At 37.0% G+C, this 19,460-nt stretch overlaps 2 protein-coding genes across 5 annotated transcripts in view; one reads left to right on the forward strand and one right to left on the reverse strand.

Moving 5' to 3' along the window:
- Positions 1 to 9,573, forward strand: part of Mvk (Mevalonate kinase) — a 33,487-nt gene extending 23,914 nt beyond the window's left edge. Inside the window, exons 2-6 of the mRNA XM_083128570.1 lie at positions 719 to 813; positions 4,554 to 4,628; positions 4,713 to 4,717; positions 4,786 to 5,669; positions 6,582 to 9,573. Of these exons, the coding sequence (XP_082984696.1) occupies positions 719 to 813; positions 4,554 to 4,628; positions 4,713 to 4,717; positions 4,786 to 5,669; positions 6,582 to 6,848 (1,326 nt within the window). The 3' untranslated portion in view covers positions 6,849 to 9,573. The remainder of the gene's footprint in view (positions 1 to 718; positions 814 to 4,553; positions 4,629 to 4,712; positions 4,718 to 4,785; positions 5,670 to 6,581) is intronic.
- Positions 9,574 to 12,788: 3,215 nt separating this feature from the next.
- LOC145992233 (two pore calcium channel protein 1-like) overlaps positions 12,789 to 19,460 on the reverse strand; it is a 57,665-nt gene continuing 50,993 nt past the window's right edge. For all 4 annotated transcript variants that reach the window (XM_083128567.1, XM_083128566.1, XM_083128565.1 and 1 more), the window contains exon 13: positions 12,789 to 15,489. In XM_083128567.1, the coding sequence (XP_082984693.1) occupies positions 15,292 to 15,489 (198 nt within the window). In that variant the 3' untranslated portion in view covers positions 12,789 to 15,291. The remainder of the gene's footprint in view (positions 15,490 to 19,460) is intronic.

The following is a 19,460-nucleotide window of genomic DNA, read 5'->3' on the forward strand; positions in this document are numbered from 1 at the left end:
CTGATACACAAATCTTTTGCTGATCTTCGGGATTTTTAGGGGCTGGAAAATCTCTGTGAGTGACTTCCCAATCATATGCAGAGCAAATACGGCTACTCTGTTTTCATATTCGCCCCACTCCATGCTAAGCACATGAAGATGCAAGCTTGCTCTTTCACAGCTGAACACACAACGGTCAGGAGTGAACTTAACACAAGCATGGTTCATGATGTGCCGGATGTACAGTCCAAGCCGAAAGTTTGTAACAGTATTTATGGCCAGACTAGGTATGTACTAACTGCTGGGGAAAAATGGTAATCTATTTGTGTCTTGCATAAATAAGTGTTATGTGTATTCTTCTAAAGTTGAACTTGTAACTTTTTACGTCTAAACAAAAATGCAGTTTGAAAGGGAATTTTTGTGCAGGATATTGAAAATGTCTGTTCAGGCAGAACCAACCCTACAAAGAAGCAACTCGGGCATTGCCACTGATCTTGTGAACTATTGTGATTTTATTTTTCATGCATATGATACATCCCTGTCTGCATGGCGAGAATTTTACATGAAATAATAAAAGTGTAAATTCTTCATAATAATTTAATTTATAAGCATAATAGGTCTTATCACATGAAGATTGTTAAATGTATGTTTTATGCCTGCCTAATATATAGACATTTCTTCATTGTCAAAACATTGTTCAGTATTTTTCTGTATTTTCCTTTTTTATGTTAATTTGTAGGAAATAGAAGACACATCAGATGGCTGTGGGGCAAAATTTAATGCTGTGATTGTTTCACCAAAATTTGAAGGGAAGCCCTTACTCCAGAGGCACAGGTATTTAACACATTAACATTTGATTGCTTTTCTTAAAATTGAAATACTAGTGTATGATGTATTTGTATTTTTCTTATTGTAACTTACTTTTTTTTTTTTTGTGAATGATGATTAAATTGATGATGACAATGAACACCCAGGCCCAGAGCAGGAGACAAACTGAAACCTTTTCTTCCACTATTCGTGGACATATGGAAGGGAGGCATGTACACTGAGATGCATTGTACATGGCTTTAGGGAATGAAATTGAGCTGATTCTGGTGCAAAGGCTGTTAGCTTCTTTGTTGGCATTTTGTTTCAGTCCTTGAACTTTGTATTGCGTAAAACAAAGTGAATGAACCTGGTAGTTGACAGTTTGCCGCTTCCCCTTGTACCCCTGCAAAATGAACATCAGCCTAAAGTTACATACTTCACACATATAATTTCATTTCTATCACAGCAATTTGTGCTATTTATTACTCGTATACGGAACTGATAGTTGCTATAGGGTTGTTGCCAGAACTTCAACTTCAAATTGAAGGCTTGATTTTTGAAGGTGTAGCAGGAATGCCTTCAGGATGGCTACTCAACGGGAATTCCTTGAATTCTGGGAATTATGCATGAATTATTATTTCCGGGAATTATGCGTGAATTCTGCTTGAATTTTTCTCTGTAGACGTGAAAAACTGCAACTTTAATTAATACAAAGAATTCATATATTTACAAAATGTCCCGAGGCAAGTTTTTCACAGTTTAACTTTCATTTTTACCGAGGAAGGAAAGAGGAAGCTGCGTGGATAATAAAACTGAATTTTCTCAGTCTGTTTACTTTGTTAGTGTCCTTTGCAGAACAATCTATCCGAAGGGGAGAAGATTATTGCAAGATAATATATCTTGAAGTTGACTAGGTAAATTTGAGTTTGAAATTCTTTCACAGTTCATAATTTTTCGTACTTTAGTAGACCATATCCTGCAAAATTTGTAACTTTTGTTGGTAAATGTATTTCGAATCTGAGTAAATGAAGTGGCAAATGTAAACTCCGTGCCTTAAATTGAATATTTTAAATAGCATATATGCCGTTTCATTGAATTAGAAGTTTTGGATACACTGGAATCGCACAGACCCATTAAATTGTTACTATATTTGTGTGTGTGTGGGTGGTGAGAGGCTGTAATATGTAAGATTAAAATGGAGGAAAAATATGTGCTTGGACCCTTGGAAAGTTTGGCTTGAAAACCGGGAATTATACTTGAATTTTATCATGGCCTGACTTATCCTTCCTTGGAAGAAATCCTGTGGTTGTCCATGTCACCTTCCCACCAATTCTACAACTACAGAGATTATGTATTTTGTAAATAATGTTTAATGTGTTAATATTGATTCATTGACTTGGTTTATTTTACTTCACTTTTCTGCCACTTTTAGCTCATCTCAAAATAAGGATGAGTGATGATATGATAAAATTGATGAAGGAACATATGCAAAGAACATCATGCTGGAATCCCTGGCATTGAAGCATGGAGGTCGGCATATTGTTCTTAATGTAGTAGCTTTACTTATTTGTCTTTGATAGCCAAAAGATGGTGGACACAAGTTCAAAAATGATGAATATAGAAAAGGAAAGTTAAAAATTGTACTTACGTATGTGAGTATAGTGCTCTTATTGTAGAACGACGTTTCAGAGATTGACTATCTCTTTCCTCAGGTTCGTATAAAAACTAAGTACTTGGCATAGTACTGCGTCAAAAATGTAATATGAGGATTGTGGTTAAGGGTTGGTTAGGGTACATTTAAAATATTAAGTTTTTGCTATTAGAAGTACGTAAAAACCAAGCCGTTCCCTAATAAAACTTGTACAGTAGACCTATTCACAGGTAAAAAAGTTAAAAAAGTTAAAATTCTAAAAAACCTGCATAAATCACAATGCAACCTGCAGGTTTGGCCTTTCCTACCCAACTGTGCTTATCTATCCACATGAAGGTCAATTCTCAAGGAATATTTCCCCTCCCCTTAATTTTCTCGTTTCCCCTTATTACGTCACAAATCCAACGTGAATTCACGTTCCTCTCTTGCAGCTTGCATAACTTCCGGAGTGACGTGGAAACCGATATTGGGTTCAATCTTCCAGGCTTTATCCCATTTTTTGAGGAAATTGATCCACCCTTCTTCCAAATTTCCTTCGTCCCTATTAAGATTACTCTTCCCCCCTCTACAAATACTCGCTGTTTCATACACGTTTCTTCCTAATTTCCTCCCCTCTTTTCTGATTACCTCTTTTTTTGCGATTCTATGCCCACTTTCCAAAATATGTTCTGAGAGACCCGTTTTGGGAACTTTTTCCCTTATGTCCTTTTCATGCTCGCTCCATCTTTTACCCATATTTCGGCCCGTCTGTCCTATGTACTCCTTCCCGCATTGGCATTCTATTCGATAAACCCCCTTCTGTTTTTCCGGTATTTCCCTAGTTGTCTTTCCTTTCTTATAATCGGTGAAGTATTTTTCTACATTCTTTGGTGCTTTCATCCCGCAAACGATTCCAAAATCTCTCGTTATTTTTCCGATTTTTTCCGATACGGATTGATGGTAAGGGATGCCAACGTACTTTACCCTCCTATTTTCGATTTTTTCCCCCCTCTTTTTGATCCCCTTCTTTCCTAATAATTTTCCGTGCTCTCTCCGCTATCTTATCCATTTCTCTATTTGTGTATCCATTTTTTAATCCTGTTTTTCTTATCCACCGAATTTCGTTGTCTTTTTCTCTTTCATTATTGCATAGTCTACCGGCCCTAATAAAAAAGTTAAGGAATACGTTTTTCTTTGTTATTTCGGGGTGCGCCGATTCCTTGTTAATATATAAGTTCCCCGATAGGGGTTTATGATGTACTCCTGTTCTAATCCTATTCCCTTCTTTCAAGATACTAAGATCCAGGAAATTGATTTTTCCATCGCTTAAGTTTTCCCTAGTGAAGTTTATTCTTTCGTCTTGTTTTTCTAATTCTTCAAAAACCTTGTTCAGTGCTACCCCCTTTCCTATAATCAAGATATCATCAACGTATCTCCCATAATATTTAATACCCATTCCTGTTTTTTCCAAAGCTGCCTTCTCAATGAAGTGCATAAAAATGCTCGCTACTATACCCGAAATGGGGTTTCCCATCGCCAAGCCTTCTTTTTGTCTATAAATACTGTCATTGACATAGAAAAAGTTATATTCCGTTACAAGGTTATACCATTGTACATATTCCCAAGCAGTTAGGATGTCTATTCCTTTTTCTAACAGCCACCTTAGTAAACAATCTCCTGCCCGCCCCCTCGGTACACTTGGGTATAAGTTAACAACATCAAAACTACTTATTGTATCCTCGTCATCAATTTCCAGATTTTCTATACATTCTTTAACTTCTACGGCATTCCTAACGCTATATTGGGTGTTCTCATTTACCTTCCTTATTCTTTTTACCAGCAATTTTGCTAGCCCATATCCAGGATGTTCGTATGTTGGTATAATAGGTCTAAGTGGTATGCCTTGTTTGTGTGTCTTAGGTATTCCAAAAGCAATTGGTATGTTGCCAACTTTAATTTCCTTAATAAGGATTTTCTTTTCGCTTGTGCCCAATGTAATGCTTGTCTCTACCCCTTTTTTGATCTCTCTTCTAATCTAAAAATGCTAAATGCTAAAAATGATGAAGTTATATGTAAATCGTAGGAGTGCATTTCACAATTGTGTGTGCGCGTCTCAGTGTTATGTTTTTTCTTACAGATTAGTAAATGCAGTGCTTGAAGAAGAAATTAAAACTATTCATGCATTCTCTCAAAAGACCCTTACTCCGGAACAGTGGGAAAAGCAAAAGACAGCTTGAGTCTGACGTTCCATTGGGACATTACATGTTGGGGATATGTAATACTTTAGAATGATAAGTCAGAGTTAATTTTTGTTGGACAAAGTAGCATGTTGTGTTCATTTTTGTTATTGAAGGTTCGTTGAATTAAAGTGACAATGTCGAGTGGTCCTATAAAATTCCAAGTGTCTGCTCCGGGGAAAGTAATACTTCACGGAGAGCATTCTGTTGTTTACGGGAGAACGGCCGTGGCAGCCAGTTTGAATTTAAGAACGAACCTTACACTCTCGGAGACAAATGGCAAATTATCGTTGGAGTTGGTTGACGTGGGCTTGAAACAATCGTGGGAGATCGATGAAATAAAATCTCTCATCCCTTCGGATTTGTATACAAACTGGGAGAAACCTGAAGCACCTACAGAGGATGGAATGAAAAAGATTAAAGAGTTGGTTTCGCAGATTGCCCCTGGAGTAAACCCACAACATCAGACTGCTTTAATTTCATTCTTCTTTCTGTATCTTTCAATTTACGGCCCAGAATTATCCGGTGTTGAACTGAACATCACGTCGGAGTTAAATATCGGAGCAGGGCTTGGGAGCTCGGCCTCATATTCCGTTTGCCTCTCTGCTTCGTTAATCTTCTACAAGCAGTGCAAACTGCTTTCCAATGATCCACCAGTACAGTTAACACCTGAAATTCGATCGCTGATTTCGGAGTGGGCGTTCATGGCAGAGAAGATAATTCACGTGACACCTTCTGGGATTGACAACTCTGTGTGCACCTTTGGATCTGTGATAAGTTTTAAAAAGGGTGAAGTCACTCGCATCCCAAGTGCTTCGGCATTGTCGATTCTTCTGGTAGACACCAAGGTTTCCCGAAGCACGAAAGCTCTTGTGGCAAAAGTTCGTGATTTGCATACTCGGCATGGGAAGATGGCTGAGAGTATTCTCGATGCAATGGATGAAGTGGCAGTCTCAGCCGTTAATATTTTGAAGAGCATCGAAGTTGGGGATTCTGCAGAGATCAACAAACTGCAGGTAAGCATTTTGTAAGGACATGTATGTAATAGTAATATTTATATTTATGGGATTTCCAGGAAAGTCTAGTTTTGGAAAAACATTGTTTTTTAAAACTCCTGCGGGATTCTAAAAACCTATAATAGATTCATTACAGCAAAATATTGTTTGTTACACAGAGGAAACTTTAAAATTAATGTTTGATGTGGTTTGGTTCATCGCCAGACCTCCAGCTTTACACCGTTTATGGCCAGACACTCTTGCATTCTTTGCTTGAATCCAAGAATAGAATTTTGGCTGTGGTCGTCCAGAATGTTCTGAATCACATCACATATCTTGAACTTCTGGTCTGTTTCTGTGCATACACCTGGGTCTTCGCATGTCCCCAAAGCCAGTAATTGAGAGGCATAAGGTCTGGGGGCCTTGCGGGCCAATGTGTGGATCCTTTTTCCTGCACATTCAGCAGTGTGGGCGGAACAAAATTTTTAATTTTCCTGTGTTAAAAAAAATATTCCGTTGTAGTAAACATATTACTTTAAAGTTATAGCTTTTTAGAATCCTGCAGGACTTTTTAAAACGTGCTGTATAGAAATACCAAAGAAATGTCTCTGCTATGAACTCATCTATTCATGAAATAAAAGTTTAAAATTCCAAGTTCAGTTAGACAAATTCTTCACCATTCAAGATAATTGGTATTGACATATAGTATTTCGTGGCAGAAATTTTCTGTTCGTGGGATGAATGTAAAATGTAATTATTCTTCTACCATTGGCATTACAGTCCGGGGTGGGCCAAAGCCTCCTAGAAAGTATTTTGCCATTCGTCACAATTAGCTGCTATTTTCTTCCAGTTTCCAAACCATACACAAGAACTGGTCTCATCAAGATGTTGTATAGAGTCTTGCAGAATGTAATTCAGTTCGTTGTTTTTCAGGAACTGGTGGAGATCAACCAAGGCCTCCTGTATGCACTTGGAGTTTCACATCCAGCACTTGATCTGATTTGCCAGATTGCAGCAAAGAGGGGAATTCGAGGGAAGCTTACGGGTGCCGGAGGTGGAGGTTACGCATACTTGCTGCTTCCACCAGGTGCTCCAGAAAACGAAATTGCAAAACTAAAAGAGGAGCTTTCACAGCAGGGATTTGCATGTAGGAAGACAGAGTTAGGTGCACAAGGAGTCACATTGAAGGTTCTCTCATGATGTGTAGGTTTTAGTTTGTTTTTTTTACTTTCTTTGGCATTCATTGTCACATATACTTGCCAACGTTTATTTTCCTTGATATTTTCATAGTTAAGTGTGCTCGTTTGTCAAAAGGCAGAACGGAATTGTTTGAACTGAAATTTTCAAAATTCTGGAGGTAAACTGTTGTAATAAAAAATGTCATGGGTTAAAGGAACTTTTAAATAAAACTAATCACATAATATTCAACTACTGAGATTGTATGTTGGAAATACATCTTGTTGGTCAGATGTTGAATAAGCTTAAAACTGGGGCTGAGTTGATATCCATACTGATGGCAATACTCATACCAATTCCAATTGGTACCAATACCAATGCTTGCAAATTGTAAAGCCCGCTTTAGGCAGAAGCATTTCTCTGTGCATTTTTGCTATTATAAATGCTTCCAAAAATCTCAAACGGTACTTTACACAGAAGCATTTCATGTAACATTCAGAGAATGTTATTTAATATATACAGCACGAAAGGCATACAAGATGAGCCAATGCCTAGTTTTTACAATTGAAACAACTATTCTTCCATGCGTATACTGTATATGCTCTAGGGTATGTATTTAAGCAGTGTCATTGATTTGTACCTAATAACATTTTTGTTGGAAATGTTATTCTTCTTGGTTGAATAGTTATCGTTTAAAAATGTGCAGTGATTCGTTGTTTACATCTCACTCGGCCATCATTACACCTTTACTCATGACCTAGAGGTTGCTTCTGATTGGTTATGCTACAGAAATAGGACCGATTCTATCCTTGAGAAATGCCCTAAGATTTTTCACTTTACACGGTAGCATTTTGGTCATGGCATAAATGTTAAGGAAAATGCTTTCATCTAAAGCAGGTCTAACAATTAAAAGTTACTCATAATATTGAGTTATGTTAGTGGGTGAGCATTCAACTCCAATTGTAAGGATCATTTACTTGAGTTTCACTTCAAAATATTCAAAAATTACACCAGAATATTAACAGACCTATCATTAATCACAAGAGAGAGTTTTTCACACAATATTGATGCAAAATAAATGAAGAAATTCCAATTTGGCATGATTTCTAGGTTAGCTCTATAAGTAAGACTCCACAAAAGTGTTAGTGGCAATTTTGCACACCCCTACAAAAGGCCAAAATGCCATGAAAGTATTGGTCAGGATTAGTAAATAAAGTTCCAAGTAGTACTTTCTCACATCAATTCAACTGGTATTGGCTAAAACTGGAATATCAGAATCTGCTCAGCCCTAGGTAAAACCAAGATGAAGATTTCTTCCTTAGCGTTGCTCTTTATTTTTTCAATCCACTTTGTAGCATATTTTTCCACGGCATTTGTTTATTTCCCTCAAGTAGTCACTACCGCTGAATTCAAGTTACAGAAGATCCCAAGTTACGCATCACAGCTTTACATAGCACTGAATATCTATACATCAAGGATCACAGCTAAGTAGAACTGTAGTTATATCTTTCCGTATTTCCATTATAATCTCATAAGAGCCATGCTTTAACATTAGTGCTAGTACAAAATTAAATATGAGGCCAAGTGAATTGGAATTCTTCATCTTGGTTCAACAGAAGCGGGGACTTGAATAAAAATCCTAAAAGTATAGACTATTTCAAATGAAGTTATTGTGTAGTGTAGAATTTGACTTCGGACAACCATGCCAACATTTGCCTTGCAGCATCCGCTAGATCAAATAGAAACATTTTGAAATTGAGTACTATATATTTCCTATTTCATACATCTGTGCCTACAGGGTTTAATATTATTTCCATTTTGAAGTCGTAATGTATACTTAAGGTTTATAATTTAGGTAACTTAGCCATGGATTGGGTAAGTTCATTTTGTTTTGCCAATTCCTGAATAGTTAGAGCATTTTGTTACATTATTTGTAGAATTGCATACATTAAATTTGGAATATAACAAAAATATTTTTCTTTTTATTATAGCCATGTTAAGATGAGGTTAACGTTTTAAGGTTTCACATATTCATACTGAAGACAATTTCCTTAAATCTTTGCACTCAATCAAGTAGATTAACAGTTGCCAGGTTATTTACGGTACTTTCAACTAAATAACTAGGATGAAAGAAAAGAAAGCAGTTATTTAAATATACATATTTATTCAGTAACATTATTAGTACAGCTATACTATAAATTTCTTTGGTAAGTTTGAGCATTATGCTACAAAATATATTCTTGATGCAATCAAGTGTTAAATTTTTTACATAATTAGAATCTACAATATTACAATGCACTTTCCTGAGAAGTATTCTTTATGTAATATGGCTGGCATTCTGGAATAGTATCTTACATTGTTCATATAATTGTTTTTCTGTTGGATATGGTATTTTACATGTGAAAGAAGCTTTGGGAAGGGGTGTGATGTGAATTGTTCAGGTTCATAATATAGGCTTATAGTACAGTAGACTCGCGATTAACCGAGGGACTGGTTGGAAAACATAGCGCTTCATAACGCACTCCCTGTTTGTTTACTAGTAAGTTGGAGTCAAGTCACCGTCCGCGCTGCATGTGTTCGTTACATTGTCTGTGTGTCCGATGTTTAAATCCGTGTAGGCCTATTCTAAGCGAGTAATGCAGTATGAGTGGCAAACGGAAAAGGTGTGTGGTTTCTGTGGAAACACAATTCAACGCAATAAAAAGGTTGGATAAAGGTGAGTCTAGGTTGCTGCTGAAATGGAGTCTGGGAAGTGACTGTTGGAGATTGGAGACTTAGGCGGAAGGACAGTTTTCAGTGTTGTTTCGTCATTTATGACCTATTAGCACATTATCTCCATATTATCAGAATTTTTCCGTATCCGAGGTAGTCTCGGTCCCAATTAGCTCAGATAATCGCGAGTCTACTGTACATAAAAATCTAGTCTAGGACTTCCAGTGAAAATTCTTGTTCCAAAATTAATTAAAGTATAATATTCATGTTAGGGGGAATAAAAAACGCTGTTGAAAATAAGACTACGTAAGTGAGTTACTAAATTATTTCCGCGAAACTTACTTGTAAATGTTCTATTAATTTCGGTGGCCTTCACAACCATCCACTTCGGAACTCTATTCTTCACTGTTAGGTTGACTTCCAGTTCCTGTTGTTTCCTCGCTTACTGCTAAGAGTGCTAGTGTAGCCAGTTCGTCTGCTGCATGCGATAGGTTTGAGTTGTTGGAAAAGTGGGAGCCAAACATGATGTGCCTGACCACTGTCGATATTCAGATTGTGTGGAAAGTGCATAATTGCGTGCATCTCTTTGATTTATGTGTATATCAGTGTGTGTGCTGTATGCCTGACAAACTTTTTGGAACCTGTGTTTGTTAAACTTGATGTGCTTTGCTAATCCGGTAGTGGATTGGGATTTTTTCGCGTCGGTTAAGTGCTGTTGTATATGCTCGTTGATGGAGCTGTCTTTTGCAACAACTCAAACCTATCACACGCAGCAGACGAACTGGCTCCATCAGTGATCATAGCGGTAAGCGAGAAAACAACAGGAACCGGACGTCAATCCAACAGTGAAGCCAAGAGGTCACCGGAATTAATAGAACATTTACAAGTAAGTTTCGTGGAAATAATTTAGTAACTCACTCATGTCTTCTTAATGTATTAATATTTTGAATGTCACATTCCTTATGCGTGATAGAAACTTACATCTAGCAGGGTTCAGTTTTCTGGTTTCCCCATCACCTTATAATCTTCCTCCGTGAACATTGTTTCTAAATAACTTTCTGTAACAGTTGTTATGTGAAAATTATTGCTTGAATTTGAAGGATGGCCACAATTTTGAACCTACGAATTTCAGAATTCCCACTCAGGTTGACTTTTCCAGGCTTGAACATTCTAATGAAGCATTCACTGATCACAGAACTTTATCCTAGAAACAAAGGAACTGCCATGCTGCTTGCAACATACACAGTGGGTAGCTACATAAAAATTTATTCAGATATGCTTGTTACAGTCTTTATATCCATGGTGTGTGGAGAACAATTACTTTCTGATATTAGCAATGTAATCATAATATGAATTTGAGGTGTGAATTTGGGCAGAATAAGTAGTAGGAAGCTTTCAGACCAAAGTAATATGTCATGTGTCAATTGGGCCTTTTCCGCAATAGCATGCATCATGTCACTTCCTTATCCCAACGAGCTATATACAAAGTCATAGGTGGCCGAGAGAGATTCCATGCCACCAAATTTTCCCTCAATGGTAATAATAAATCGCAGACAAGATCAATCGCATTATCGTGTAGCCTATGTGTATTAAACTTCCTTAGGAACTAATGTTCCATGTATAAATTACAGATTTCCTTTTTTTGAAGCATACTTCATTACATTATGTTTTGAATAACACATGATGCTCGACTGCAGCATCATGACCACTCTAGCATTAAGCTCTTTGCTTTATCCAGACTGTGCATGATAAATCACTCTGGTGTGAGGTCTCCTGTAGAGTTTACATTTAAGGATTATTTGATATTTCTGTGACTTGCAAGTAACATGTGAGCTGAGATTTGCCTTTCTGCGAAGACAGAAGAGGTTAAAAATCCACATAAAAATATAAATCATAATCACAACCTCCTCCAGCTGTTATGTCAGCACAGAAAAAAGTTCATTCAGCATAGCAATTGTTCATAAAACTAAGAATGGCAAATGCAACAGGTTAATAATTTTCTTATCTGAAACATTTCATGTTAATTCATATCTACCTACATGCTCCTACAACATTTTTTGGTACATGTAAATCGTACACAATTTCTACAACAAATAAATACAGAAAGGAAGCAGCTTAGGAATAAAATTATCTTGGAAGCCTCAAATTATTGCAAAAAGTTCTAAGTCTTAGCATGTTATATTTCAGTTAATTAGTATCAATCTTCCATATTTCTTGCAACAGGTGTGTCTAACTCAGACACTTAAGGTGGTGAGGTTAAATGTAGATAAACAATGCTTCAAAGATCATATGCTGATTTTTTAGATACACTTCCGATAATTGCATTAAAAACATTGTCATTTTTAAAGAAGTATATGTCTCAAATGATAAATGTTGTTACTAGAGCTGTGGCGTGTAGGCTCTAAGTGTACAAAACAGGCACTTAAAAATATATTTCAATACAAAATATGTTGTTAATACAACATTATTATTATGTGCATGTAGAACGTCATTGAATCCCTTGCCAACAATGGAATGAATACTTTGATAGCGGATTAAAATTTGGCACACAAATTATTCTTGGGAAAAAAAAGAAAAGGTTCTCTCAATTTCACAGGGGCAGACTCCTGACCACTGCTTTTTCACATATCCTTTCTCAACAAATGTAATAATAAAAACATTTTTCAAACATCAACGGACAACTATCTACTTTCTGTACCTTTCCATGTGAACAAATAATATTACAATTCTAATTCAACAAGATGCGTAGTTAAAATGAAGTAAGGTGTGGAGACAAATTGGTGATAGTAAATTGCATTTGGGGACAGCGAACAGGCTACTTTTCCATTCTACTAGAAATAAGGTAACTGAAAATTCTACTTGTGTGCAATTACTGCATCACAGCCAACTCAAAAACTCCCCCAAGACAGACAACAAATGAGTTAAAAATAGGCAATTGCAGGCACGAACCATTAAAATAGGCAATTGTAGGCACTCAACATTTTACTTAGTAATATCCTACACAGCAATAAATTAGGCAAGAAAGGGCACAGCTCTAGTATGACACTTTGACAATCAGTATTGGTGGTTAAAATCAAGATACAACCTTTAATACCACAGATGGCTCAATCCTATTGTTTCATTTTGGATAACTATTTTTAGCTACTATTTATAACTACTTTTCCACAAACATACATGCATGCATTCTTCACAGCATCGACAGAAAAACTTCACATTCACAATTTTATTGAATCGAGATCCGGATTTTTAGCATTTTATACTGCATTCAGTGATGGATAGTGTGTAAACAACATACTTCATCAGATTACATTATAAAAGCAATTAACTAAAATTAAATCTGCTCTATTCAACAAGGAAAATATGTAATATATACAATCAACACATGGTTTATATTAATTTACATTTTTAAACAATTAAACAATACTAACTATGAATAAAATCAGCAATATTGATATAAATATTTTGAAATATTAAATACGATCATAATTAAATTAAACAATATGTATATATATTTTATCTTCAATATGTACTATCTTAGTTACCTACTTTTGCTTTGCATCTCTTTCTATGTAAAATGACAGCCCTTGGACAATAATATGTACTGTGGAACGGGGCACGCATAAATGAAATATTTTTTGTGGTTTGAGCAAGAATGAATAAATTGTGTGTGTCCACTTCCTGGCAGGCAAAGAAAATTAAAATCTGTATCTGCACATACATGTTTTAATTCAATTTCTATGTCATGCATGTCTGTGCAAAGATTTCGGTCTTCCTTCACCAACGCACTTTACAAAATATTAGATTCGTAAAATTATCAGCAAATGTGACACCAATGTAATGATATGCCAGTATTAGTTAGGATTACCAATTACGATTATTTAAAAATACATAAACTACATATGCCATTCTGAAGAGTAACATTTGTTTAAACATAGCAAATTTCCTGCGTGTGTGAAGTTATCTGGTCTAATAGCACATGTGCCCAAAATGGGAATTTATATTTTTATATCCAGGTTATAGAAGTACACAGGATTTCAAATTCAGATCATTTTTAAACAAATTAGTAATTACAACACAAAAATAAGTCTCTGCAAATTACATGTCATGCGCAACAGATCTAAAAATAACAATCAGTATGTAACAACAATGTTTCCACATTTAATCCCTTAACTGGGTATATATGTTTATCCCTCTGGCATAGTGTCCATGAGGTTTAGCAGGTAAGATTCACTGCCAAAGTCTCGGCTCTGCAATATTTGTTGTTTCCCTCGCCACAACACTGGTCACATTTCCAGCTGGCGACTGACCTTCATGGTTCTTTGTTCCCAATCATCTCCCGGGGGTGCCTCGATGAGTGTCAACAAACTCAATTACGAAGTAAAAGCTCTAGGAGTAACATCGCTCTCCTGAAGCAACATCACCAAGCGTATTTCTGTTTTTGCCAGTCGCATACCAACCTGTGGGTGGTCATTCCAGGAACTTCATTGTACGGAACCACATGGGCAGTTGTACCATTAACCCCTGTTGATTGATTGGCTTTATTTTTACTTCAATTTTTGTGCCACTTTTGGCTATTTTGCGAAGATGGGGATGAGTGATGATATGATGAAACTGATGAATGGACACTCACAAACATCCATGCCCTGGTCGGGATTTGAACCCTTGACCCCTGGCATCGTAGCACGATGTGCTAACCACTCTGGTACAGGGGTAACCCCTGTTTATTTTTGGTGCCGACGATATTGTTGTCTGAGAACTTTCTCTCGCTTCACAGACCTGATGCTCAATTGTTTCATCCCGCTAACGGCGTTTGGTGCCTTGTGACTAGAAAATGACCGATGTCAGTCGAAGAAAATTAAACCGATCGTTGATTCGCTGTTTCCCAGTCGACAGCTGGGAATGCGGTCAGCATAACAATTATTGTAGTAGCTGCCAAAGTTAAGCATCAACAATTATTTTGTGATTAAAATGTTTTCTGATTATGTAATGTAATAGAATACATATCACAATAACTACCTTCTCCACCACAAAAATCCCCAGAGGAGGTCACATGTGGGGGCTCAAAAAATACCCAGTTAAGAGGTTGAACGCCAGCATATCAACAAATAAAAGTAACAAGCAAATAAAATGTTGTCTAAGAATTAACGACATGTACATGATGCAGCAATATACCTTTAAGTTATACTTCGACAGATAAGACTAACAAAAACTTCTACGAATGCCTTCTCATATAAGCTCAAGTTAACTTCCCAACTTGATTTGCAGAGTGATATTAACACACCTTAAAAAAATATATTCCTATCTATGATACAAACGAAAACTGTAAACTGGTTTTAAAAAAAGCCATTATTGCTATGCTTTCTCTGAGGCACTTGACCAAGAGGGCACTATATAAACACTGGAAGAATAATTGCAATTATTTTGCATTAAATACTATGTTGATAATTATCTATCACAGCGATCTATGTGAATACCTGCACTAGACAGGTAGAATATAAAGCAGTCGAAAATATACTCTAAAATTACTGTTTGGTCCACTTTAAAACCAAAACAATTGCTGCTGCAGTGTAATTTCCGACAATTCGTGAATAAAAGTTATGTACAAGTTTGGAAATGACCTCAGTCTTAACAATATGTGAGTGTACGTACGTACCCGCCATAGTTCAGCCTGCTGAATTGCAGTCTGCCGTAATCTTACTATGTACACAATGCAATCTACGAGTGGAACGTTGTTACCGAACGTTACCTGTGCGTATCAAATAGGAAGCAGTTCCCTCTCGCTAGATTCAGAGGGCGACGTCTGCTGCGACACTCGACTGCTGTTTACGGTCGCTTGCCTCACCACCTCTTCTTCTTTTGCCTGCTTCATCCATTCCTCTACTTGACCTTTGAACATTCTCTGTTGCAGAACTTCCCGTGTCCTTGGGCGGGAAGCTGTGAATGTCATCCTCTCCTATTTATAAAAAGGGGAGAGAAAGGGTACATGTCACAGTTGACACAACAAGAATTCCAAAATTATTAAGTACACGGAAATAAAATGTTTCTAAGGCTGAGCCGATACTTATGCTGATTGGTTGGAATTTATTTACCAATACCCGTCAATACTTTTCCGACATTTCTGTCTTTTAAAGGGTCCACAAAAAAGCAACGCAATACTTTCAAGGAGCCTGGAAATTATGGAATATTCGAAGTTTTGTGCAAAGAACTGAATTTTGCGATTAAATAGCATTCTATAGTCTGATGTAATTCTGCAATTTTTTAAAGCAAAAGTTTCTGGTTAATTGATGCATATAATTGGAATGTACTACTGAATTGTAGCTTTCCTGGCAACGTAATTCGAACAAGTGTTCCCAGTTTAAATCGGCATTAGCTTCCAATTGTTCAGACTTGCACACTAATATTAAACAATTTTGAACATCTTTTAATTATTACAATTTTCATGCATCAGTGTCTGTGAGAATATCGGAATCTGTTCTAATTTTTTCCCATATATTGATGTCAGACCGTGGTGTGCCCAGGATTGTCAAAAAGGGGGTACATGGTACTTCTCAAAGCAGTAAACGCTCATTTAGCCATCTTTTCCTGCCTTTGACATTTTTTTTTATTATTTTTTTTAGGAATACTGGGCCAAAAGGCCCTCTCCCCTGGGGCATGGTACTGATGCCCTTTTGTCCTCTCCCCAGGCATGGTACTGATATCAGATGGAAACTGTTTAACCTTTTGATTCCCAAGTCCATTTTGCCATGTAAGTCCTGCGATACCAGGACATTTTTCAGCAAAATGCAGAGTTTCATTTAGATGACTGTAGATCAGAGGCTAATTGCCATAGACAGACGAATGATATATCATTATACGCGGAATGGACCATAGATTCGGACTACATACAATTTATGCACATTGAGTGTATATATGGATGCGGGGAGAGGGAAGGAACCAGAAAATTCCAAAATTGCTGAAGAAAAATGCCCCTCTGCCCCTGGACAACAAAGTACAGGACATTGTCAAAATGCACATGGAAATGATCGTAGACATGTTTGGAACAAGAAAAAAATTGAACTATTATCATATGACCAATAAAACACGACTTGAACCCCCCCCCCCCCCCAAGTCTATGCGGCACTGACTCAAGCCTCGGATTGCAGTTACCTTGAAACACCTGTATATTGGAGGCTACTTGCCCTAGAGGGATGAATCAAGTACAGTTATACGTGGAATGAACCATACATTCGGACTACATACAATTTATGTACATTTAGTGTATATATGGATGCAGGTGGAGGGGAGGAACCGGAAAATTCCAAACTTTCTGAAGAGAAATGCCCCTTCCCCCCTCCACCCCTGGACAAAAAAGTACAGGGCATTGTCAAAATACACATGGAAATGGTCGCTGGTATGTCTGGAACAAGAAAATAATTGCACTATTATCATATGAGCAATAGAACAAGACTTGTACCCCCAAAAGACATGTCTATGCGCCACTGACTCAGTTTCTCACCTTTTACCCCCCTTTTTATGGAAAAACAAGACATGCAAGAGTCTTTATGGTGCAGTATATGTGTTAACAATAATATAAAAGAAGAAAATTGCAATTCCAGTGAAAAATAGTGACATTATGACGTAAAAACTACGAACATGACAACATATCTATATATAGATATGTGGTATACTAGAGGTTAAGACTGGAGCAGTAATAATAGAGACATAATGCTATAGATAAGAGCACATTCAATACCAGTGAACTGGTATCAAGTCATACCAGTGGTATTGGTTTTCCAATCAATCATGTTTACAGATACCAACCAATATTTTTCCAGAGTTCAAATATCTTGTGGGATCTCCAAAATCCCATGCAGTCTAATAGTCTTGGAAAGTATGAAAAATACATAACTTTAATTACTTTTGACCCTGTGTTGTAGATTGTTATGCTACAGCTCCAATACATATGGGTCATTCCATGTCAAATCAGGCAGGAGTTGACCCTCATAGTCACCGATTTTGATGATTAGAGCCCAGAAGTTTGGCAAAATGCCTCTTTTTATCTACTGCATACATTGATAAAATTTTTCCGGATATACGTTTTTTATGTTGTTTCGAATGTTTTAGAAGCCTTTTCATTTTGCCTATTTGGGACCCCACTGAGTATTTGTAATTATAATGCCTTTTTTGCCTTTTTCAATGAAATTTGAACATTTTTTAAAAAAAATGTGTAAATAAATTATTTTTCTCCCAAAAAACGTTGTTGGCATTTATTTTTCTTCCGTTTATTATGTGAATAATTTTTGCCTTATTTAAGGAATATTGAACTCACGTATGTTTCAACATTGCTGAAGGAGAAAAGTGTGTTTAAAAAAAAAATAGTATTTCATGCTGAGTTAAGATATTGCCTTTCCGTTAACATGTCCTTGTGAATGATTGACTGCTGAAAACCTGTTGCAGAACACCTGCACAATTACGTCATCACGTCCAGCGTCTGTGTCAGGAGGTTACTGACAAGAAACAGCACTAATGCCCAAGGGCCTTTGCATGGATTCCAAAATCAAGTTCTCTATCTTCAGTTTAGTTCTGCACTTTGGAAGGAAAGGATCGTGTAGTTGTCATCATGCCGAAATTTAGTGTGCTATTAAGTGGTAAGTTACATGGTTACGTGCATGAATTTGGTGAAAGCACATTTTTGACAGATGGTACTATTCTTCTCTGCAAGATACGTGAAAAAACATTCAACCATAAGAAAAAATACTTTATATCTCAGCATGTGTCAACAGCAAAACATAAATCTGCAGCTGCCAAAAAGGTTGGACAGAAGAAGATATCCCTAATTTCAACAGTGGGCACTTCATCCAACAGGCAATCTCAGTTTTCTCTTGAACTGTGCAAAGCTTTCATGGAAGCAGGGATACCTTTCTGGAAAGTGGGAAACAAGTCGCTGAGGAAATTCCTGGAGAAATACACTAAAGAAACGGTGCCGTCGGAATCTACGCTGTGGAAAACATATTTAAGCATCTGCTACGAAGAAGCTCTGCAAAGAATTCATGCTGAAGTTGGTGGAAAGAAGGTTTGGATTTAAACAGATGTAAGTACTGATGCTATGGGACGCTGAATAGCCAACATCATCATATGAACTATGGAACCAACATGCGGAGAATCCTCGTCATTTCTTCTCACGTCGGAACAACTAGAGAGAGCCAATGGTTCGTCAATAGCTCAGTTATTCTCAAATTCCCTACTTCTGCTCTGGCCAGATGGTGTACATCATGATGACATGTTACTTTTTTATCAGTGATGCAGCTTCCTATATAAAGAAGGCTGCCATAGCATTGAAAATTCTCTTCCCGAACATGCTTCATATCACATGTGTAGCCCACACAATGCACAGAATCACCGAAAAAGTTAGTGTTGCACCCAGAAGTGGACAGGTTGATTTCGAACACAAAGAAGATATTTCTGAAATCTCCCTCGAACCCGAAAATTTCAGTAATTTGCACCTGAGCTTTGTTTACCTCCGCAACCAGTCTTGACGAGATGGGGAACCTGGATATCAGCAGCTATGTGCTGATATGTTAACCACCTTGAAATAATCAGTGAGGTGATCGATGCTCTTCCAGAAAATGAAGCGGCTTCAATTCGTGAAGTGAAAAAAACTCCTGTGCTATTCAGAACTGAAGAATGAACTGTCGTTTATTTTTGCACATTATGGTGCATTGCCAGAGACAATTACAAAGCTAGAAAAAAGAAGTGAGACTCTTATAGCATCCATGAAAATCTTCGAGGAATCTATGCAGCAGATGATGGAAGTGTCAGGAGAAAAGGGATCAGCTGTTGTGGAAAAGTGCAAATGCGTAGTGAGTGCAAATGATGACTTGAAACAATTGAAAACAATTTTGATATTCTAAAAGGTGAAAATGCTGTTATCGAAATGAGTCCAGC

This window comes from Lepisma saccharinum, chromosome 9 (genome assembly GCF_977018435.1).
Source record: "Lepisma saccharinum chromosome 9, izLepSacc3.1, whole genome shotgun sequence".
In the NCBI taxonomy this organism is placed as follows: domain Eukaryota; kingdom Metazoa; phylum Arthropoda; class Insecta; order Zygentoma; family Lepismatidae; genus Lepisma; species Lepisma saccharinum.